The 23,733-nt window shown below is 38.1% G+C and overlaps 1 protein-coding gene across 1 annotated transcript in view; it reads right to left on the bottom strand.

The window, feature by feature from the left end:
* vps37d (VPS37D subunit of ESCRT-I) overlaps positions 1 to 23,733 on the bottom strand; it is a 58,739-nt gene that overhangs the window by 16,760 nt on the left and 18,246 nt on the right. Inside the window, exon 2 of the mRNA XM_016490573.1 lies at positions 13,860 to 14,031. Within this exon, the coding sequence (XP_016346059.1) occupies positions 13,860 to 14,031 (172 nt within the window). The remainder of the gene's footprint in view (positions 1 to 13,859; positions 14,032 to 23,733) is intronic.

The raw sequence follows: 23,733 nt of genomic DNA, 5'->3' as shown, positions 1-23,733 counted from the left end.
ACCCACGGTGGAGCCGACGGAGGGAGGAGTCATGGAGGAGGAATGACCACTGACTCCAGGGGGCCGACCAATGGCGGGGGAGCAGGTGGCGGAGGAGGCCGAGGCGGAGATGGAGAGCCAACGAGCCAGGGGCTGCCGAGGATCCGGGGGGCCAGGGTGGAGCCGAGGGCTCTGGCGACCTAGGTGGAGGCAGAGATCCGGAGATCCGCGGCGGAGCCGGAGTGACTGAGGACCAAGGTGGAGCTGGCGGGACGAAGGAGTCCAAAGGAGCCTGTGGGACGGAACGACGAGGAGCAGCGGAGTCCTGTGGAGCTAGTGGATCGACGGGTGACGGTGGAGGCGAGGGAATGGTGGGCTGAGGGCGAGCAGAGGGGCTGCCAGATGACAGCGGTGGAGGAGGCAGGAGCGGGTTGGAGGGCAGGCATTTGTGATTGTCCGGGCATTCAGGGTGTAACTCTGGATCTGAAGCCCCCTCTAGGCTGAACACGGGAACAGGATGGCGCTCAGGAGGAGCTGGCACTGGAGGGCGCTTTCTAGGAGCGGGCACTGGAGGGCGCTCTGGACTGGATTCGGGGACTGGAGCCCTCTCTTCTTCGGTGTGGCACATTTGCACCCTCAGCTGTGGTGCAGGGGGCAGAGCTCCTCTCCGCGCTCTCAGCGTCTGCAGCTTTCTCCCTCGTGGCTGGCATTGTCGCCGGCTCTCGCACCTGGTCTGACGGATTGAGCTCCACGTCCGGGGCGATCCTCCGCTCAGGCGATCGGCTTTGCGCTGGCTCGTCGATTGCGGCGGGAATTGGCTCTCCGTCATCGGTGGGCTCGGGCTGATTCTCCGCACCACGGGGAGATGGTGGGCTGGGCACAGGGTCTGGAGTGGATCTGACGAGATCATCCACGGGGCAAGTGGTGGATGGCGACCCGTTTCTCGCCAGAGTCCACTCCACGGAGGCGACGAAATCCTCTCGATGACCATCTTCGGACGACGGCGATCTGCTCGCGGTGTTCAAGCTCACATTATAGAATGAGCAGAGCGCGTCGTCCGGGTAGCTGGTGGTGCTTGCTAGCAGCTGGAATAGTCTCGTATGGTCCTCGAGAGATCTATCCCCCTGCTCCAGCAGGAGGAGGAGGAATTCCGGGCGGGTGTAGGGATCCATAACAGGAAACACAACGGAAACAAAAACACTTTGAGAGAAAAACGAGAAAACAAACGGAGGGCTGGAGTCACGAGGAAACGTTTAACACTCTTTTATCACGAAACACAGGAGATAATCCACAATAGGAGCTTGAGCCAACACACGTAGAGAACGAGTAGACCTGACAAACACAAACTGAACAGACTACGACTTTTAAACACAGGGCAATCAGGGGAACACAGATGGATTCCATTGAATTCAATGGAACATAATCAAACTAAACGAGGACAGGAACATTACCAAGCAAGGAAACACAGGAAGTACTACAGGGGCAAAACAGGTCCAAAAGTCTGACAATATTATACATATATACCGTTCAAAAGTTTGGGGTCAATAAGATTTTTAAGGTTTTTAAGAAATTAATACTTTTATTCAGAAAGGATGCATTAAAGTGATCAAAAATGTCAATAAAGACTTTTTTTAACAAAATAAATAAATAAAATATGAAAAAGTGAACTTTTTTAATTTGAAGATCAGGGTAAATTGAACTTATTTTGTTTTCTTGGAAACATGTAACTATCTTAGAGCAGTGCTAAATGAAAAAATATAATATTTAGGCAAAATAAGAAAAATGTACACATCTCCATTCTGTCAAAAACACAAAAAAAACACAGCTGTGGATCATTCAGGTAAGAACACAGTATTAAAAATCAAGGGGATTGTAAACTTTTGAACAGGATCATTTTAATAAATTCCACTATTATTTTCTCTTGTGGACTATATGTAAACATATTTTATGTGAAATATCTTATTTAGGTCAGTACTAAATAAACAATAACATGCATTTTGAATGATCCCTCTTATTTTGGTAAAATAATTAGCATTTAGCAGATTCTGAATGTAAACTTTTGACCTCAACTGTATATATATATATATATATATATATATATATATATATTCTATACACACACACACACACACACACACAGTGTGAAAATATATATATAATTTGTGACCTCCTGTATATATATATATATATATATATATATATATATATATATATACTGTATACACGCACACACACACACACACACACACACACACACACACACAGCTGAGGTCAAAAGTTTACATATTTAAAATAAATGCTGTTCTTTCAGATTTCCCATCATAGGAATAAATTGCGTTTAAAATATTAAATATGTGATTTAAAATGTAAAATTAAAACAGATAACGGTTTATTGAAATTGTAATAATATTTTACACTATTACTGTTTTTACTGTATATTTTGATCAAATAAAAATAAAAAAATACTGACCCCAAACTTTTGAACAGTGTATGGAGAAATAAAAACATTGAAATAATTTGATCAAGACATTTATTTTTAAATAGTTTTGATAAAATGATACAGAAAGCAATTTTTTATGACTGTTAAGAGATATTTCTGGATAATCTCACTTCCCCTGCTATTAGCAGGTGTGGCAAAATCACGCAATGTAATTTATGTGAAACGGACTGCAATTTTATTTAGTGTAGCTAGTAGTGCAGAAATTACATGTTATTACATTGTAATAATCATGGTAGTGACCAAAAACATGTCATCACCATAATACCCTGTTTAAATAATCATGGTAATACCATGCTTCTATTCAAGTGAGCTACTGCATCTCCAGACTTGCTTTTTCAAGCATTCACTGCTGCTTGGTTCAAGTTAATCTATCTGAGATTCTCTCATGGAAGCAAGACTCATATATGATGAGCGTCATCCTCAATTCATCTTGTCACTACTACGGACAGATGCCAACACTCAGGCGCACGCCTTGCCAATAACTCACAACAAAGCCTTTAATACTGCCGCTACATGCCCCACTCTCACAACATGAATAATCAAAGGCCCACTATGTCACATGCATTAGTGTGTATCTGTAGGTTCTGGCCGTGTGCCTGCTGAGGCATGTCGGCGTGAGCGAGGGGGAGTGGCACACCACGTGGATGACCCCGGAGACCCACGGCATGAAACAGTAATGGAAGGCGACAGACAGTCAAACAAACACTTGGGGAGCAGCTGTGGGTGACCTACATACTGGAGAGAAACCATGCAGATGGGCCGCAGGGCGCTCGAATCACGGCGAGGAAACTACAGGAGCCAGAGATATGACCCGGGGCTTGTGGGATCTCGCAGTTATGATGGCTCGTGATGGATATGAAGTTAAGGACCCAACGCTTTCATTGTTGTGACCAGACAGATCACCGTCCTCTTCTGGAAGTGGTCACGTGAAACGAAAAGAATTGAGAATTGAAACCAATTAGGCGCATGAATGGAATGGCCAATCAGAGAAAGAAAATCATCATTCATCTGGACTGAACTTCAGAGATCAATAACCATAGCCAAGCGCTGTCCTCCCTCCATGAATACATAATGCTAATTGATTTCATTGAGTCTACACAATCGTTTTGTTCCAAACAAAAGGTCTTTTGAGATCTGACTTCACCATCCTGTTAGCATTTGTAAAAGAAAAACATTCTTATTCTCCAAAAGTCAAAACGGTTTCTTCCCACAGGATAACCCTTGTTAAAAAGAAGTACATTTTAGCATAATTTTAAAAAGAATAATTTGGAAATAATGTTCCAATAAATAAATGATAAGTTCTATTGTCTTTGAAATATGGTTAAAGTGTACTGCTGAATACTGAAAATCATTCATCATTTCTTGTAGTTACACATTTGTCATTTCAGTACATTTAAAATATATTAATTTTAAATATAATATTAAACAGCACATTGCAATAATAATCAAGTACTTTACTGTTCTTTAGTATGTTACTCAACACATCAAAAAAGTACTTTAAAACTTTCAATCTGACATTGTTACCACACACAGTATACTTTGTGTGCACTCAATTGTGCTAAAAACAATAAAGTGTGTTCTCTTAAGTACAATTAAGTGGCTTTTTATTTAATTAATATTACATTATATTATATTCAAAAACAGTTTTTGAAATATACTTTTAAGATTTGAAGTATATTACTATGCTTCTTTTTTGACAAGGGAACCTAACAATATTAAATCAGTTGTCGATGTCAACAAAGACTCACATTCTCACTTATTTATAATGACAACATACTGTACAATACGGTCTAAGAGTCCAAAATAAAATTAAATAATAAAAATATTATTTATTAGTGTAATAACTTGATAAAAAAAAATTAAAAAATGAATTTTTATAATGTTGTAGAATTAGGTTTGTCCTTCAGCAGCACTCAAACTGAAGCACTAAACAAAACTTGATGATCATGTTCTCCAGCAGGATTGAGATGATCCAAAGATCAAGGAAGAAAGACTATTGACTGTTTGCAATAAAGCATTTTCAAATTAATTAAATCTTGATTATTCATCTTGCTGGCTTGGTAATTATCCTACAAAAGACACATACAAAGATATGCATGAGTCTCTGATCTGGACATATTAGCTGAAGATGGTGAGTGTTGGATAAATTATAGATTAATCATTTGATACTCCAAGTCTTGAGTAGCAAAACAAATTTAGCCAGCAAGGCCCAGTGGACTAGGCTTATTTTTTCCCAATGCAATGCAATGTCAATCTGAGTCATATGTCAATGGATATGACTCAATGCTATGCATTACATAATACACAACACAATGCTATTAGTGAAGAAAACAAAAGCTAACAACCCAACAAAATCACGAAGACAGAATTCCAGAAAACAGTACAACGCTTCCAGTAGTCTGCAATGTTAATGTTTTACACGTAATGCAATGACGTATATTTGACAAAATTATATCCAATCACATGTGATTAAAATTAATTACTTCATTTATGTACTATTATAGTATTTATTGATATTTTTAAGTAGCTTTTTATTACATTTTCAGGTTACATTTTTTAGGTTTTAGTAATTGTGTAATGTGCTTTTGTCATTTATATTACAGCATTTATTAATATTTTGAATTACCTTTTATTATTATATTTTTAGTTGATTTTAGTACTTCGACTTATTTTCAGTTATTTGCCAAGGCAACAAGTTTTTTAAGCTTTTTAAAGCATTTTATCTAATATTTATATTCGATCTCAGCTTTATTGCAATTTTAATGAAAACACTTTTTAATAGTTTCAGTTTTAGTTATCAATAACAACACTGCTCCTGACTTATCAATAACCTAGAAAAAAACTGTTATTGTTATTGCCGTGTTAGTGCAGCTTTCAAAGGATATAAATTAACCTAATTTGATTTTACTTGCTCAAAATTGGTTAAGAATCAATAAATCTATTTTTGTCATGCCACAAAAGCATTTTGAAGTGAACTGAAAACTAATTATTTTTATCTTGCCAGCTAGGTGATTACCCTAATTATTATGTCAGTAAAATATGCATGAGCATGCCTCCAAGCATGAGATATTAGCTGACTGACACTGGTGAATGATTGATTGAAGATGAATTGTTCATTGCAAATACATGAGAAAACACATTCTCTACGTTTTGAGCAGCTAAAAGAACTTAGCATGCAAGACCCGGTGGACCAGTCAATTTTTCAACGCAATGCACCCTGTCAACCCAAGTCAAATGTCAATGGATTGGACTCATTAATATGTATGGAAGGAAAGTGCTATTTACACAAGGACTTCTGTCAGTGTAAAGCCACCTTGAAATGTAACACTTTAGCAAACGTTTTGTTTGCGTCGCAAACTAATGCTGCTGTGTCATCACATTGCTGTGATCGGCCTCCCATCATTCATTCAAGAATATTTTCACTTTCTATAACTCACCTTCTCTTTCAATAAAGAAATTGGTGTGCACTTCCACAATGATGGACGGTATACAAGTATAAGAGTGACAACTGTTTGGAATAATTGATTATCTGGAATTTATTCCACGTGGTTTAGTTCACACTGGCTTCGTTTAATGGAACTCTTGGCAAAACTAGTTTTAATAGACTTGATTAATGTGTGAGCATATGCACAGGAAAAATTGCAAAGCCCTCTACTTTGCAAGCGTATGTACACACACTCCCTCACTTCCTGTCAAAATAACAGAACGGTGGGTGTTCTTTTGTGGTCTTTACAGATAAATACCACCGGCTGCTTTCCTGTCATCAGAATGAAAGGAATGACTTCAGACGACTAACACACCCCGGTGCGTTTGCATGCGAAAGCCTGCGCATCATATCCTCTCGTATTCACGTGTAAAAGATTAGTTCAGGCCAAAAATCAACATGAATGTTCTAAAATCGATCTGCTGTCATTTCTTTCCATGGAACACAAAAGGATAATTACATAAAAATATCATAATGCATGACAGTTCACAGTGAAGATGTCAAAAAGAACCATTAAAGCTGTCCATATGGCTTCTGCAAGACTTCTGAAGTCATAAATCAATGATGATCTTTCCCCAGAAGAAAGTCATACAGGTTTGGAACAATATCAGGGAGTAAATGATTCACACTTCTCCTTGATTAAAGCACTGAACTGACAAATGTAATGCTTCTGCACTGCAAAATTCTGTGTAAAAGTGTAAACCTCTGATGTAAAATTAGAGGGGAAAGCACACCAGCGCCCTTCTGAAGAATGCACTCATTGAGGGCTTTTGTTCGGGTTTTCCTCAGGTCAAAACAGACAATGTGAGGACACCACACAAGCCCGAATGCAGGGATGCAGGTGCCTGAGGAGACCTTTCTGTTTAATTAAAAGGCTTGACAGCTAGGTCAGCATGTGTTTTCTTCTAATAAACGACAACGTGCTCAAAACAGACTCGACATGATTACATCTCTTTCAACAATCGTGTATGGCCATAAATGGCTCATAACAAAAATAGGCACTAACAAAAAAGTACTATTGCATTACCATGTTTTTTTGAACAAGTATTGTGGTGGTTAATGTAGTGGTGGTTTGGAACAAGTAAAATTTTATATATTTTAAAGTTTATATACACTACCGTTCAAAAGTTTGGGATCAGTAAGATGTTTTCTGCTTGTCAAGCCTGCATTTATTTGATCAAAAATACAGTAAAACAGTTATATTGTTAAATATAATTATAATTTAAAACAACATATTTCTATTTTAATTTCTAATTTAATTCTTGTGATGGCACAGCAGCCATTACTCCAGTTTTCAGTCTCATGATCCTTCAGAAATCATTCTAATATGCTGATTGTGCTGCTTAATATTTTTTGGAACCCGTGATACTTTTTCAGGATTTTCTTTGATGAATAAAGTTAAAAAGCACAGCATTTATTCAAAATATAAATATTTTGTAACAATATATACCATTCAAGTTTGGGTCAGTACATTTTTTTTTTTTTTTTTGAAAGAAATTAATATTTTTATTCAGGGATTTGTTAAAAACTGATTAAAAGTGATAGTAAAGGCTTTTATTGTTTCAAAAGATTTCTACTGTGAATAAATGCTGTTTCATGTTTCATGATTTCCACAAAAATATTAAGCAGCACATCATGGCCATCAAAGGAATAAATAAAAATACATTAAAATAGAAAAGTTATTTTCAACTTTCCAACTATATTACCATGCAAAAACAGATGCAATAACATAGTTTTTAGATACAGCTCTATAAAATGTATCATTAAGGAGCAGATCGGTCCTATATTATAATACCGTCTAATACTTATAATATAGTACTGCGAATGAACTTGAGCACAATCTATCATATTACAAAAAAAATTATGCTTATTAGTGGGACTTGTCATGAAAATATTTGAGCCATTTTTCTAATATTCAGCAGAGCATTAAGTTTTCCCTCCCTTTCAATGTCACTGAGCTTAAGCCAATGTGAAAGAGTCAAACACAGAAATGTCAACATAATGTATCAAGTGTATTTTTTCGAAGGGCTTTTGGCGTGGAGTTCCCAGTTTGGGTTGGATTCTCAGGAGATTGATTTCAAAAGCTTGTGAGAGGCCCCTTTCTCCCACTGAGTGATTAAGGCCTCATGTGTGTGGTAGCTCAATGGCCCTAATCCAGCTTTGATAACTGCCCCCTGCATTCAAACACTGAGAGAGGGCCAGAGCGACTTCACATCCTGTTAATTACCAACTCCTCCATCAGTGCGCTCTCACAAAGTTCCACGGCCTCTTCGGCTGCCCCAGCATGCCTCTTAGCCATGTGATTTACAGGCACTTTGAGACAAAGATCCCCTTTTCACACTCGCAATGACGGCTGACCTCCTCCGGAGGGGTGGAGGGGGTTTTGTTGTAAAGGGTGGAGCGTTTGACAACCAGTTTGGTGAAAGTTCTGTGTTGAGATGTCAATGATAGGTTGTAGTGTGTGTGAAAGGTCAGCAGGTTGGGCCTCGGGTAAACGGTGTCGTCACGCTAGGTTAACAATAAAAGGGCACTGGCGGTGCTCTTTGCTTTTGAAGCAGGATGGATGGTATTGCATACCAGCACCACGTCGCCCTCCAGAAAAAACTACAGGTCAAGAATGTGCCATCAGCCACATGCGAGGAAGAACAGAAGGAACGGGAGACTTGAATAATCTTGAGTCATGCTTGTTCGCATTTGGCAAAAGCATTAGAAGCAAATGGGAAAGTCTAAGTGGGAGCGAAACCGCCCGACATGGTGGCATCATCAAGCTAGATTGAATTCCCACCAAGAAACTAGTAGTGCACCTTCCAGAGCCAAATTCTTCTCCTAACGTCTGTCGCTGCCACTGCGCATTACGCAATAACTCGCAAGCCTCCTAGCCAAAACTCCGGTCTCAGCTGATGGAGCAATCCAACAGTTTTTCATTCTTTCTTTCAGCTCTGAGAGAATGAGAATCAGATGTTTGGGGTTGGGGGAATGATCTCTACCACCCATCCGGCTGTAGCCTGGTACAGTACATGTGCACTACATGGTGACAGGAAGGTGAACATTCCACCCTTCTTCCGTCACTGGCCGGCAGCTGCGAGAGCGAAGGAAAAAAAAGCGTCCTGTGAAACAGTGTTTCTTGAGTGGATCTTTGCCCGTGCGGCCATGGAGATGGGAACTTCCTGTACAAGCTCTGTCAGAGCGTGTAAGCGGACTAGAAGATATCTTCGCTGATCTTTTGTTGCCCTGTTGGGCACCGAAGGAACCCCACCGTCTCCTCCTCCTCTCTGCCCGCTCACGACAGTTCAATTTCATTCTGGCATTTCACTCCAGCAACTTTTTTCATCTATATCCTTCAGACTTTGGTTCCCAGACGCTGCCAGGCTCTCGGGTGAAAGGGTGGGTCGGCGGTTGAGACTTTCTGACTATCGCATGAATCTCTGCCTTTTCTTTGAACGGCACTGGAGGTGGGGTTTCAAACAAAAGCCCTTTCAAATGGATCTGCATCACTAGATGGGCTGCACAATGGTGAGGAGGGGCCAAAAAAGTCAACAAATAATTCATATCGGCCTCTTTGGTCTAAGGGCTAAAATGCAGGCCCAAAAGTATAAAGGGTGGGACAATGTTGTGAGCTACAGCGGAAATATATGGGCTGACCGTACATAAATTAATGCGACTGACTAATCTTGTAGTCTGTACAGCCACCACATGCCTAAATCATTTATGCACACTGCAGGTTGTGGCCTGAACAGGCCAAGAACGATGGCGGAGCAAGAATTTCAGAGACAGACTTCCAGAATTCCAATGTTTTCCTCTGAGATCCCAGCTGGGCCACTTCATTTAAGCAGTTTCCTTTGCAAACAAAAAAATCAGTGTACACAACAGATACTTGTTGTTTGACTAGGCCTAAACACACAGAGAAGCGAACTAAACTGTTGCACTACTTTCGAGTGTGGTATTTCACTGTTCACCCACATTCCAAGACACTTAATATGCTTAAACTAAGCATCAATGAGTACTTAAACTCATTTGGTTTAATTAATTAAAGTTACTGTCATTCTTCTTAGTGCAAAAACACAGCTTAATTCTATGTAAAATAGGCTCATTATAGGTCTTATTCAAAGCTATTTTATACAAAGCTATTTGCTTTCCACAATTAATCTTGCACCCTGGTTAAATCATGTGCCAAAAAACCTTCTTTTGAATTATATAAGTACAATTCCAATTGATCATAGCAGCACTAAGAAAGCAAATAATGGAGAAGCAAGGTTAAACAGTAATTTTTCTTGCTGACAAAGTTGGGCCAGAAGTTCTTGTGCAGCAAGCATTTTCACTGCCCCACCAGAAAAGAATGATCGATTTTTATTTGTAGTAATGTATCTTTATATTTGCTGTAAGTATAAATATTTAAATTTTTCATTAATGTTGAAATGTTTTTTTTTTTTTATCTATTGTAACCAGCTAGATATCATTATACTATTTTTTGCATCAACAATGTAGAGTACATCACAGAAAATCAAACATTTAAGTTCGCAGGGCATAAAAACAGATACACAAGATCAATTAACATCAAATTTTAAATACACAGCATTGGTCCTTCACATTGGCCCAGAGTCAATGGCCATCCTTATTAAAGAGATAGTTCACCCAAAAATGAAAATTCTGTCACAAATTATTTATCTGCAAGACGTTTGTTCATCTGTGGAACACAAATTAAGATATTTCTGATGAAATCTGAGAGCTTTCTGACCCTCCATAGACAGCAACGCAACTGACAAGTTCAAGACCCAGAAAGGTAGTAAGGACATCGTTAAAATAGTCCATGTGACATCAGTGGTTCAACCATAATGTGATGGTTTGGAACAACATGAGTGAAGTATAATTTCATTTTTGGGTAGTGCTGTCAAATGATTAATCACATTCAAAATAAAAGTATTTGTTTACATAATATATGTGTGTGTGTGTGTGTGTGCTGTGTATATTTATTATGTATATATAAATACAAACACGTGCATGTATATATTTAAAAAAAATGTTATGTTTATATTTATGTATAATATAAAATATAAGAATACAAATATATAAATGTATATACATGTAAATATTTAAAAATATATACTCTATACATAATAAATATACACAGTACACATACATATATTATGTAAACTTCCTAACTTTCTTAACTTTTATTTTGGATGTGATTAATCATTTGACAGCACTATTTTTGGGTGAACTAACACTTTAATGAGAGCTAAGAAAAGTGCTTTGAGTCAGATATCCAGATGTGCCAAGTAGATTATATTTAGCTTCATTTATGTGTTTGCATGATATCGTTCATGTCATAACCCCGTAAACATATTCACTTCTGCATGATATCTGTAAAAGCAAAACAGAAAGGAATTTGACTATCTATATATCTATAAAGCAGTTTACCTGGAACAAATTCCACCTACAGGAATCAGGGTAACACTTTAACCAGAAGTTCATCCATCTAGAAAAGTAGTCAAACCTTGAAAGGCTAAGTTCACATATATTTACTGAATAATTTTTACTGAAAAACATTTCTGCTTTTAAAACCTCCAGTACAATCGCCCAACAGTCTTCCATTGTATGTGCCTTACTATAAACATGTTTTTCTTTGTTTTTACAAACTGAAGGAAAACTCAAGTCGAAATGATTTTCCTCCAATTTATTTTCCTTGGTTTAATAAACATTTAGAATACTGTGACTATTTAACCACTGAAAGGAGTCAATGCTCAAATCCTGACCATGTACCGTTATGAACTCTGAAGCCTAAAATATTAAAGAAAACAATAACAAAATAACTGGTTTCTAACCCACAAGCTCTCTGCTGTACAAGCTGATAATCGGCATGCCATGTCAGTGGGCCAATAAAAAAGATGGGGCATGAGAAACTATCATGCTGAGCGTTCAGCCAAGAAAGGAAGACCGTAGAACAACACAATAATATTTCTCTTATTCTGGCCATGCTGAGAGAAAAAGCAAAACAAGTCCCTGTGAACCCATGAGGAACTGTTAGGGAAGTGAAACCTGAGCACCTTAAGTACGTCTGAACCAGATGAGGGCAGTAATTCCTGGACTGGTGTTGAAAAGAGGTGGGGAAGCCAGGTGGGGACCTTGTGGCCCCAGACTACCCCTTTGGGACCTGACCGCTAGGCTCCACCCTGGTAAGGGGGCGACTGAAGGTAACGCTGCTCCAGCGTTGGAAATCGCAGCTGGAAGGATCAACAATCCAGCATGTCAACTGTTCTCGCGCTGAATAATTGAGGAGCTCCGGACGTCAGGGTGTGTTATTATGGAACAATGTTGCCTGGTGATATTGAAATATTACCACCAGAAGAACACGACAGCAGTGTCCCCATGCTATTCTTAAACTGCTCAGTCAACAGCCGGCGTATCATCAGATATCGGTCATCAGATTAGCGACATGCTTAAATTAACGTGTCTAATGTTGCTTTAATCTGGGAGGAGCACAGAATAATTTTTCCCTGAAAGACGTTCTGTCCTGACACTTTTGGGTCACATTTTAAACACAACCGAACCAGAGACGCAACACAAAAAGCAGGTAGAGGTTAAAAAAAAGGCAGGGTGGGCCAGAGTATGTGGTTAAAGCAGTTCTGTTATCATACCACTCCAGATCTACTCTTGGTTTTCCCACTTCCTGCTTTTTCCTTGCTGCATGCTAATCAGATTAGAGGACCGGAACTAACTATTATATAGGCCTATGGTATAGCTTGGGCTGGGCGAAATAGCCAAAAATCCAATAGACACAAATCCAATTTTTTCATATTGTCCAATATCAATATTTATTTCATACCATTATTGTGGATGTAAATGCATTTTGCATGTTTTTTGAAATGGATTTAAAAAGAATTAGCTTGTTTAAAAGTAATTTCCAGAGTAATTGGTAACACTTTAGTATAGGGACCAATTCTCTTCATTAACTAGTTGTTTATTAGCATGCCTATATTATCATACTGGTTGTTTATTAGTACTTATAAAGCACATATTCTGCATATTCTACATCCCTAATCCTACCCAATACCTAAACTTAACAACTACCTTACTAACTACTAATAAGCAACAAATTAGGAGTCTGAGGCAAAAATCGTAGTTAATGGTTTGTTAATCACGAGAATTGGACCTTAAAATAAAGTGTGACCGAGTAATCTTTGAAATCCAAAGATTCCAGAAGAATTTTTTTCCTTTCTGGATCCTGTGTTTTATGATTTAAATGAACCATTTAAAATGGTGTGTAATGTAAGGAGTTTATAAAACTTTAAAACTTTAATCCAGATTGAAATTAAAATATATTTTCAAATGAAAATCTGAATTAATTGCAACAAAAAATAAAAATTAGGTGCTGCACTACCAGCACATGGAATTTGTATCAAAACATGGATAAAAATATTTCGGTTGTATGACATTCCTTTAAAAATAAATAGTAATAATAATAATTCAATGTAATGTTTTAAAAAATTGTATCGTTGCTGTTATTATTACTTTGAGAATTGTATACAATAGTAATATATTTCTGTCATTATTCTTCAAATTACACCAAACTTTTATTTTGGCGGTTTGTCACAAGAATCTTTGAGTTTCAGTCTGCATTTGCCAGTAGCTTCCATCAAATGAAATCATGAAGTGAACAATCAGCTCTGAAGAGATTAAATTCATGTGGAGTCTCCTCATACAGCGAGACGAGACGATCAATATCATGGACTTATTTTTTCTGATAAATATTGATATGGATTTATTGCCTAGCCCTAGATATAGTTAATATAAGAAGCAAACAACACCATGTGTATTGAATCATGAGGAAAATGAGAAATGCTTGGTGTAATTAGCATTCACAGCATCACTCGCACAAAACCCTAAACCTCTACTCACCAAGTCGGCTTTGCTTTTCCCTGCAGGCAGCGGTCAGTTTTGCCAGTTCCTCATACTTTGCAGCCAATTGCCGCTTGCCATTTTGAAGGTGAGGGCGACGTGAGAGGCTCTCTTCTGCAAGATTACGATTGGTTACTAACAAGGTTTCCCTCTCCAGCTGGAGCTCCTGGAACTGAACACAAATTTCAGTTATCACTCAAAAAACACCAGAAACAAAGGCTGATCATCTTTAATACCATCTAACCCCAATCAATCAATTCTACAACCTAAAGAAAGTCCAAGATGTGTTAATCAGTGATGAGTATCACTGGGACATTTAAGTTAATTTCTTATGTACTGTGTACATTCAAAAATAGCAAATGTGATATTATAACGTCAATATGTTGTTTCCTCTATTAAATGACTGTAAATATTGAAGTAAAAAGTGATTATACTAGATTAGTTAAGTTTGTTATCATTGTTACTTGGTGTTGCTAGTGTGATTTTCTCTAATATACTCTATTAGATTAACATGTTTTAGCATGTTGCGAGCATGTTTTACATTTTTGCACGTTACGGGCCCTGTCCCAAATGGAACACTTCATGTGCACTTGCGGTCTTACGGACTTACAATGGCCGCCACGTGCGCGTGTCCGTTAAGTCCACGAGACCGTAGGGTGTCCCATTCTTCATTTTAGCGTTCAGAAGGGTGCTCGCGAGCGCCCCCTTTGCAGCCGTTATGCGCCCTCGATCCACACTTCTGCTGAGCCCGCACTGGGGCGAGCTCCGCAGCAGACTTCTACCCGACAGTCAAAGCGACATTACGTCACGAAAGTGCGGACTCAGAGGAAGACCAGGAGGGTTTAGGGTGCCATTTGGGACAGGGCCACTGTCATGCTCCTAAGATATTTTAGCATGTTGCTAGCATGTTTTAGCATGGTTCACCATGACAGGATGTCCTGTTGCTTGTCTCAGCTGCATCAGATTTACAAGAGATAGCTATAAGCGAATGCTTGTATTGCTTGTGGTTTTATCACATAGCGTTTAGTTAGGGCACAGTATTAGAGTCTTTTTCTTTCTGCATATTGAATGAGCACGTTTCACAACTGAGGCTTTTTTTGCTCATTTGGAGCAGATGAACCTTTGTTTCAATGTAATCTTGTGTAGACGCTGTTAAGAATGCAGCTCCTCAAACAACATGGCCATCAAAGACGTCAGGAATGCAAGAACACAGAGAACTCGAAATTTTATTTAGGACTTATGAGCCGTACAGAGTGAGTGTGAATAATGCAACTCGATACATCAAATTCCTCAGGGGTCATATGAGGTTAGGTTATTATGCCAGGCACAGAATCCATGAATGTGTCCAAGAGAGATTGTAGGAAATCTAAAAAAGAGAAAATAATAGCCTTCAGTTTTACACTAACGTGACTGAGGACTTTAGCTAATATGTTTTATTTGTAGAGAAAAGCTGCTTATGTTTCATGAGAACGGTGAGAACTGGGTATATGGCTTGGGCAAGGGCCTGCATCCGTGTGTGAACAAAGACATTTAGGGTGGGTTGCACCAACAAGGATTAAATTAAGCAAAGTTTCGAGCTAATCAAGGATATGTTGATCTGGGTTTTATTTTAAATCGAGTTGTGTTGCACCACTTAATTTTAAACTTAGATTAACAAATCTGGGATTCGAATTCTAACCTGCAATTAAAACCTCCATCTACGAATAATTTTCTCCGCCATGATGGATTCGTCATGTAATTAAACAGCAACAATGCTAATATTCCTTATCCTCTGTCTCTGACATAAGTTGCTTTTGTCGATAAAGGAAATAAACTTGTAAAAGGTCCACCGTCTTTATAAACCGCTAACGTACGTAGAGAGACCGTTGATCAAACGGCTGATCAAGCAAGCAATCAAAACTTTGAGGCAGTGCATACGGATTTCATAATATTGGAAATATATTTATAGTATAAATTAATGGAGTATAGCGTATGACAAAACAATCGAGATAAGAGAAAATAACTGGCATGATTCGCGGAGTGACTACCTTCGCTCGTGACAGTGGCGCCCTGTCCGTTTGATCGCCGTTCAACAGCACGCGTGGAGCGGGCGTGAGAAACGAGAGGCGCGGCCGCGATCCTGTCTTCTTTTCTTTGTCGTAAGGCGAGATGCACCGAGATAAGTGATGGATTCACATACCGGACTCGATAGCAGACGCAAGTTTACTATGGGCTGCAACGACCCTCAAAATCTGCTGGCTCAGTGCGCTTTAATTTTCATTTTTATTTATAATAAACACCTCTCTGAGACCTGACGACACACCCGCTGTTTCTGTCTTTGTTCAATCAGACACATAATTGTAACTGTAGTTGCACTTTATTTTCTTTAATACCTCCTCACCTGTAAATTTAAAATTAATCCCTAATTGAGATTTAAATCTGAGTTTAAAGTTATGGAGCAACATGATTAAAGTTAATCTATTTTAAATATAAATTAAATCCAGGATCAAGATGATGGTTTAAATGTAAACCTGTTTATTTTTTAAACAAGGTTTAAAGTTTGGTGCAACAGAGTTATTAGATAAACCTTGATTTAATCTAGATTTTAGATTAATCCTTATTGGTGCAACCCACCCTTAGCGTTTAGTTGAGTTTCCTAAGATTTAAGGCTAGGAAGAAAAAAAAAACTGGTTCTTTTTTAGTAAATGAAAACATACAGCATATCAAAAGTAATCTAATTCATGAACAAATTACTCTTATGAACCGGTACTTTTAAGTGAATAAAAAACACTGCACAAGGAGTACAGTTCGATTAAAAAATAAGTCCTTCAATCCTTCAAAAAGACTCACAAACTCAGGAGATTGACCATTTGAATTAGTCTGGTGGCTCCTTCATTGAATTAACCATCAGAACGGTTACAGAATCACACCATCATTACTTTCAGTGATAGTAAACATTTATTTTAAAATGTTACAGGTTGGATGGAAAGTGTTTTATATTACAGTTTATACAACAGTTCGTTCTGGTTCTCAAATCTGATTGGTTGAGAACCGTGAGATATTGTACTGGTATCGCTACAGGAACGCCCTTTCACAATTTTGTATCACTCCGCTTGTTTTAGCCGGGTCTATGTTTCTTTTTAATTATTCACGGAGCTAATCGTAGAGTACGATAGTTAATATAAGAAGAAACGTCTAGCTTCGCGGTCTCTCTCTCTCTCATTTGGATGCACGTCTTGCCGCATTGTTTCTGTCTTATAACCTCATTATTTCTCACTAATAACCTAACCTTTTCCAATGGTTAAACTGGCATGGTTCGCTGCATGCACAGGTGGTTGGGCAACACTTCGGTCAGGACATCGATCATCATGGGAAGAGTTATCAGCACACATTTGGTCTGAGACATGGATCAGGCCTCACTTTAAATGGAGGTGTACATTCACGTCCACATTTAGTGCGGCAGCATTTCTCATTGTTCGGACAGTCAATGTCATGGTCACAACTCCTCACACAATCCTTCTCCAAAGAATCTCCTTGGACACACTCCTGGCTTCTTTGCATGGCTGTGATTAGGCCAGAGGCACGAGACCGCAGGCCAAGTGCCGGAGGCAATCACAGCCGCTGATATAGAGCCGGTATCGGTCTCGTACTCGAGTGATATTGCTCATATAGCATACAGTATGTGAATGAATGATATGTATACATTCAGAGCTATAATTTTTTGCACTAGAAATTCAAATGAAAGCTTACTTTAAACTTTATTTTTGGGGTATGTTCATTATTAAATCTGCTAAATTATATGAAGTGAGCAGAGTTTGGGCCATGCTGTTAATTTGTTTTAAAAAAAAAATTCTTACCTTTTTTTCTCTTAACTTTTTCTTACTAGCTTATAAGTTAGAAAGGATCCCTGTATAATTTATAGCAGTAGCTGAGAGAGAATTTCTTTCATACAAGTGAAATGTATCAGAAGAATCACAAGTGAATCAATTTTGGTAGTCATTCGAATCGAGGGCTTGTGAATTGGGAAATGAATATCAATAACCAGTTCTTAAGATTCTACTTCATTCATATTATAGTAGTGATTTTATCTCAAGGCTCAATTCATGACTGTGACAGGAAGGCTTACGGCTCAAGGTCAAACCGCAAGCAATATGAGAGAAAACATAATAAACACAGGATGGCATCAGAAACAGCAACAGAGCATGTCGGAGATAAAGACCTCACTCACCACAACTTCATTCTGCCCGAACGACGCTAAATATTGACATGCAACTATATTTTTTATAAAAGCAAGTTGATGATTTCCAGATGAGAGCGAATGAGCATTCTTCCAGTGACTTGCCGTTGACAAGGGGACATAGCCTGGAGCGGCAATGAAGACAATGCTCGATTAACCAACCGCCTCAGTCTAGAACGCGTTGCTCGAATACAATAAAACAAAGTCCCATGCTGAAATAATCCTGCTGGAATGGCTGCTGGACAAATCTGTCCACATGATCCCTGAAAAAGTTCCATTATTCACTCTGACCATCCTGCATGACGCGGCCCAAGACCATTCTTTAACCATAGAGGGAAAAGCAGAGCCACGTCCAAACCAATGTCCTCATGGAAAGCATTCGCAAAGGCCCAGACATCAGTCGAAACCACAGACCCCTACTTTTACTGTAAGTGAGGGTTTGGGTCATAACAGAACTTGATTTTTCTTCTTCTGTTGCTGCTATGAATATTAACTACCAGTTTTATGCATTTCAAAACTTGGGGAACATTATGAAGACTGAGCGTGCCTAGTCGAGCATATAAGAGGATTAATGATTCATTCGCTCAACGAATATGAGAATTTCGCCTCCCTTCTTAATGCTGTGCGAGACCCCCAAACATGGTGCTGATGTTCCCACTGGTGGCACATTTATTACAGAATCTATCTAGCTAAGGGCGAATGTAAGAACAGACGTCCCCTTTGATCAAGTCACCATCTTCTGAAGACGACGAAACTGAAAAACTTGAGCTGCTTAGAGTAACTCAAAAGAGCATACGTGATCAAAATGTGGTTAAGGTTATGTGAGGTTCTTTTTGTTGGGAAACAACTTCAAATTAGGGGTGTGCGATATTGACAAAAAATGATATCTTGATATTTTATGGGATTTTATCGATAACGATAATTAGACGATATTTTGCTGAGTGTGTTATTGTACTGGTAACTTAAGGACTGCCGAAGACAGCTGACTCCTAATGTTTTTAATATTCTTCATATTCTGTGTGGTGGTCAGTTCATACTGATAGAAATTAATTTGATATATTAAACATAAAACGTTGAATACTGATATTTGAAATGATTTAAAACAAAAGAAAAGAAAGAAAAAGCCGAAATTTGAAATTAAAACCGCCAGCAGGTGGCAGAAAATCACTGTTAATAAGTGAGTCATTGCGACTGAACCGAATTATTTAAACGGTTGATTTATTCAAGAAGGAAACACCATCATGTTGCTCAGAGACACAAAACAGCGCTGTGGCTGTATTCGGAATGATTTTTGTTGACGAAATAGAGCAAAAACAAGCAATATGGTGTCTAAAACGTAAGTCTCTTATTTTGCAAAATACTCGATAATGTCAAATCGCACATCGTTAAAACAACTATTACAATATTATCGCAGACAATATATATCGCACACCCCTACTTCAAACCTCTCATTTTTAAGGTCAATTGCTTGATTCAACTGTCGACATAATTGCTGTTTACATGGGGATGTTCCATCAAGGCCTCAAGAGAGTGGGTGACGACTGAATGTTTCTTCTGAGACAACTTCTCTAGAATGGCAGAGCACAGAACGAGCAGATAATCATTTTCTAATGAAAGGAATATTATATAAAGTCTAAGCAATGTAAATGTTCAGAACTAATCCCTCATCAAACGCAGATGGAAAACGTCAAGCTGTTTTTTGATCACATGACGCTAAATGATTGCAAATTACATGCATCAGTTCTGCAAGACGAATGAAGCCGTGAAGAGTAAAATGCAAACACATGAGATGTCTGTGCTGTCCCAGTTTGTCACCATTCGATTCTTTAGGGGTGAAAACTACATTTAGGCCCAAGGTTTGGGGTTTGGCCCAAAGTTTTTCTGGGTTTTGCACCAGTACACTCTTAAAAATAAGATTTCTTTATTGGAATCAATGGTATAGAACCTTTCCATTACACAAAAGGGAAAAAGGTTAGTGGAAAAAAGGTTATTTGAATTATTAAAATGTAAAAAAAAACTTTTTTTTTTTCAATGAAAGGTTCTTGGGGGAACCAAAATAGTTCTTCTATGGCAATGCTACGAAAACCTCCTTTTGGAACCTTCATTTTTAAGAGTGTATAGATGTTTGCAAGTAAATATATTTAATTTTACCTATGCCCAATTCAAATGGACTTGTATAGTCACAAAAACAATTTCCAGACCAGTAGATTGTTGGCTTTGTTCTGAAACAGGGACTTAAATCATTACAATTGATCATTTTCTTCTTGGTTCCTTTTGGCAACATTTCAAAGCGTACCATAATGTGTTTATGCAATTCACATGTGAATAAAACTGTCCTCTCATTGGTCAGAGTGCACCGCTATGCTCCAGGATTATGCTAATAGTGTCAAGGTTTTGTCGGGACAGCATTCTTGCAATGCACCTGTTTCAGAGAATTGCAATTACACAACATTTTAAGATGAATGGCTCTCTTTGGATATGTAATGTGCTCACTCACAGAATCAGACACTGTTGTAACATATTTCCCATTATGAATTATGATACAGCTTGGATCATTGGTCCATTGGGTCGGATTGCTTTCTTACCACAGAGTTTTCAATCAGGCCGAGACCACATTGTTCAGCCAATCTTGGACCAATTGGTTTGGAACGGATCCGACCATGATTGCTGTGTTCATATACGCCTAAACAAACCAAACTAAGAGAGAAAACATACCAGGTTCCTGAACAAAAGCTCCAAATGAGCCAAGTGTGAGGGGTTCTCACCCTAATGAAGGGTTTGGAACAGTCCGTCATCAGCCAATCAAGTGTCATGTCACCACATAAATAATTAGCTATATACACATACTCTTAAAAATAAAGGTTCTTTATTAGCATCCATGGTTCTATGAAGAACCTTTAACAAAAACAAAAAATGTTTTTTTAATAGTGGAAGAAGGTTTTTAGTACTATTGAATTGTTCTTTCAGGAAAAAAAATGATTATTTGAAGAACTGATCACTGAAAGGTTATTTTGGGAAGCCAAAAATGATCCTTCTATGGCACTGCTGCAAAAAAAACTCATTTTAGAACCTTTGTTTTTACGGTAAGAGTTTAACATTTTTCATAGCTCAGGCAATTGGCTCAAAATTGGCTGCAGAACTGAGCAACCATTAGCAAAAAAATGACAGATCAAATCACATACGTCCAAATAACTGCCACTGAGATGAAGAGGAATGCTAATGGATAGCTCAAACCAGGTGTTATAGACCTCCTTGTTTAGGCCTAAAACATATTAAGTCTATGAATCATCTAACTATGCAAATTTGCATTCCAGAATGTGTCAACACCATCTGAGGTACAATATGCATTGCATTCTCAGCATTCTGAGGCATTCTGTTCCGGCCATTAGTGTAATATGTCTTTTCTATGGTCAGTTTTCAACTATATCGCTCCTTTGAGTACTAAAGTGTGTTACCGCTATGCAAGAATGACCGTTAAGTATGTACAATGGAACCACTTGATGCAGTGGCCAAAGCATGCATAGTGTTTAGTTTCCTACCATTTGTCTTTGGTTTTAGGGGTTGGTTATGGTTAGAATTAGGAATAGAGTTAAGGCTATGATCTTTTGATAATGGATGTGAATCCAGGAACCTGTCCTACTTGATTAAATCATATGGTGCAATTAACACCACAAATTAAGCTTGATAAATGTTACTTTTTTATGACTGGACCAAGCAGAGGACTACAAGCTCTCAGCTTTCATTAACGGTTTCACATTACTGCAGCCCACTCCGCCAAGGGAAGCATTTCCATGGTTTCACAGCAAACAAACAGCGCACTATCTTTCCACTTGAAATTTCGGAATCTATTTAAAGACGATACAGATGTTGTCGACCACTAAACGAGGGTATGATCAGTGAAGGATCGTTTAAATTCCTACAGAGCCATTTTGAGGATCTAGACAAGATGATAAATGGCTTGGGTAATGAATTGGATATGGGCTGTCATAGATTTTCCTACAGTTCTCACTCATAATCCAAAGTGTGGCTTCAGCGGAGACGACGTTCTTCTTATCTCTCCTGCAAACCTAATCCATTTGCACTCAACACCCAGAAATTACACTCACTCTGATGCTCTGCCTAACAATTATGCCTGCTCAGCGGGACTCAGTATTCATGTCATCTTTTTTAACTACACATGGAGGTCAAATCATGAATATTTATCTCTTTCTTTAAAAAAGAGCAACATATCCCAAAGCATGATGTCCTAAATATGCATAACTGTTAGAAGTTTAGCTAGACGACATACCAATTCGCTTGTGAATCGCTAAAAAATAAAATATAGGACAACAGCAGCTTTTAACTCTTTTTTTTTTTTGGTCACACTTTCAGGACTCTTGAAATAAGAAGTTGCAAGACATCAAAAGCTTCTTCCATTTAGAGCTAAAAGGCTTCAGTTACATCATAGACAAGAACAATGATTGTCAGTAGCAGGCGGTATTGGGGGGGGCTTATTATGAGTCAGTGTTACTTTAGTGTTCTTTATATACTATTATTTATTAATATTTTTGAATTATTATGATTTAATATTATATTTAGTTTATATTTTTAGTTTTCTTTTTAATCTTTTTAGTAAAGTTTTAGTAATTTTATGTGCTTTTATTATTTATAATATATTGAATTTCTTTATGTGACGAGGGGGGCGGGGCCGAGAGCCGTGGAACAGAGCGAGGCCGGTCGCCACCTTGTGGTCAAAAGTTATAAAGCAATTTATAAAAATGCTAATAACTTTTGCATACATTATAATATTGTAATGAGACTGATGTTTATAGATTCCTTGCATCATGCTGAGAACATCGATACCAATTTTGCCATAATTGGCTGAACTTCCTGTCCGCCATTTTGATTCATGTTGAAAACCTACTTTTTCGAACTCCTCCTAGACCGTTAGTCCAATTTTCACCAAATTTGACTCGGATCATCTACAGACCAAGCTGGCACAAAGTTATGGATTTCGTGTCGATATACAAAACGGAGACGTATTTGGACCAAACTTTGTATGTGCCATTGTCACCTCACACTGACCACGCCACATCAATTTGGTAACAGTGGTAACTTGACTATTGGTCAAGAGTTATAAACCATTGATTTATTATTAATTATGAAATTTCTAAAAATGCTAATAACTTTTGATTGCATTAGCCTATTGCAATGAAACTGCTCTCAAAATATTCCTTGGATTTTGCGGACTCTAAGGCTATATCTCTTCAAAGCTTTTACATAATGACAACAAACTTTGTGTGTGCCATTGTCACCTCACACAGAACACATCAAAATGATTTGATTGCAGCGCCACCTGTTGGTCAAAAGTGATCAGCAATTTAATCATATTACTAGAGGTTGTATTTATGATTTTTCAGCCATTTCGATTACAATCATCCTAAAATTGCTTTTATTACTCATTGTTGCATTTGGTCTGATGCTCCATGCCATGCTTAGCTCCTCAATTTGCCTCTGGAGTGCTTGGCCCCGTGATTGCTGCTTGCAGCTATATTTTTTAAATGTGATTGTTGGTACATTTTACCAGTTTTTACCATACTTTTAAAACAAAAATTAAAATAGGAAAAATATGCAATATGAAAATAATTGAAGACAAAATGTGTTTTACTGAGAAAAAAC

This window comes from Sinocyclocheilus anshuiensis, unplaced genomic scaffold (genome assembly GCF_001515605.1).
Source record: "Sinocyclocheilus anshuiensis isolate Anshui unplaced genomic scaffold, SAMN03320099.WGS_v1.1 scaffold246, whole genome shotgun sequence".
In the NCBI taxonomy this organism is placed as follows: Eukaryota; Metazoa; Chordata; class Actinopteri; order Cypriniformes; family Cyprinidae; genus Sinocyclocheilus; species Sinocyclocheilus anshuiensis.
This window is presented reverse-complemented; position numbering and strand designations above follow the sequence as displayed.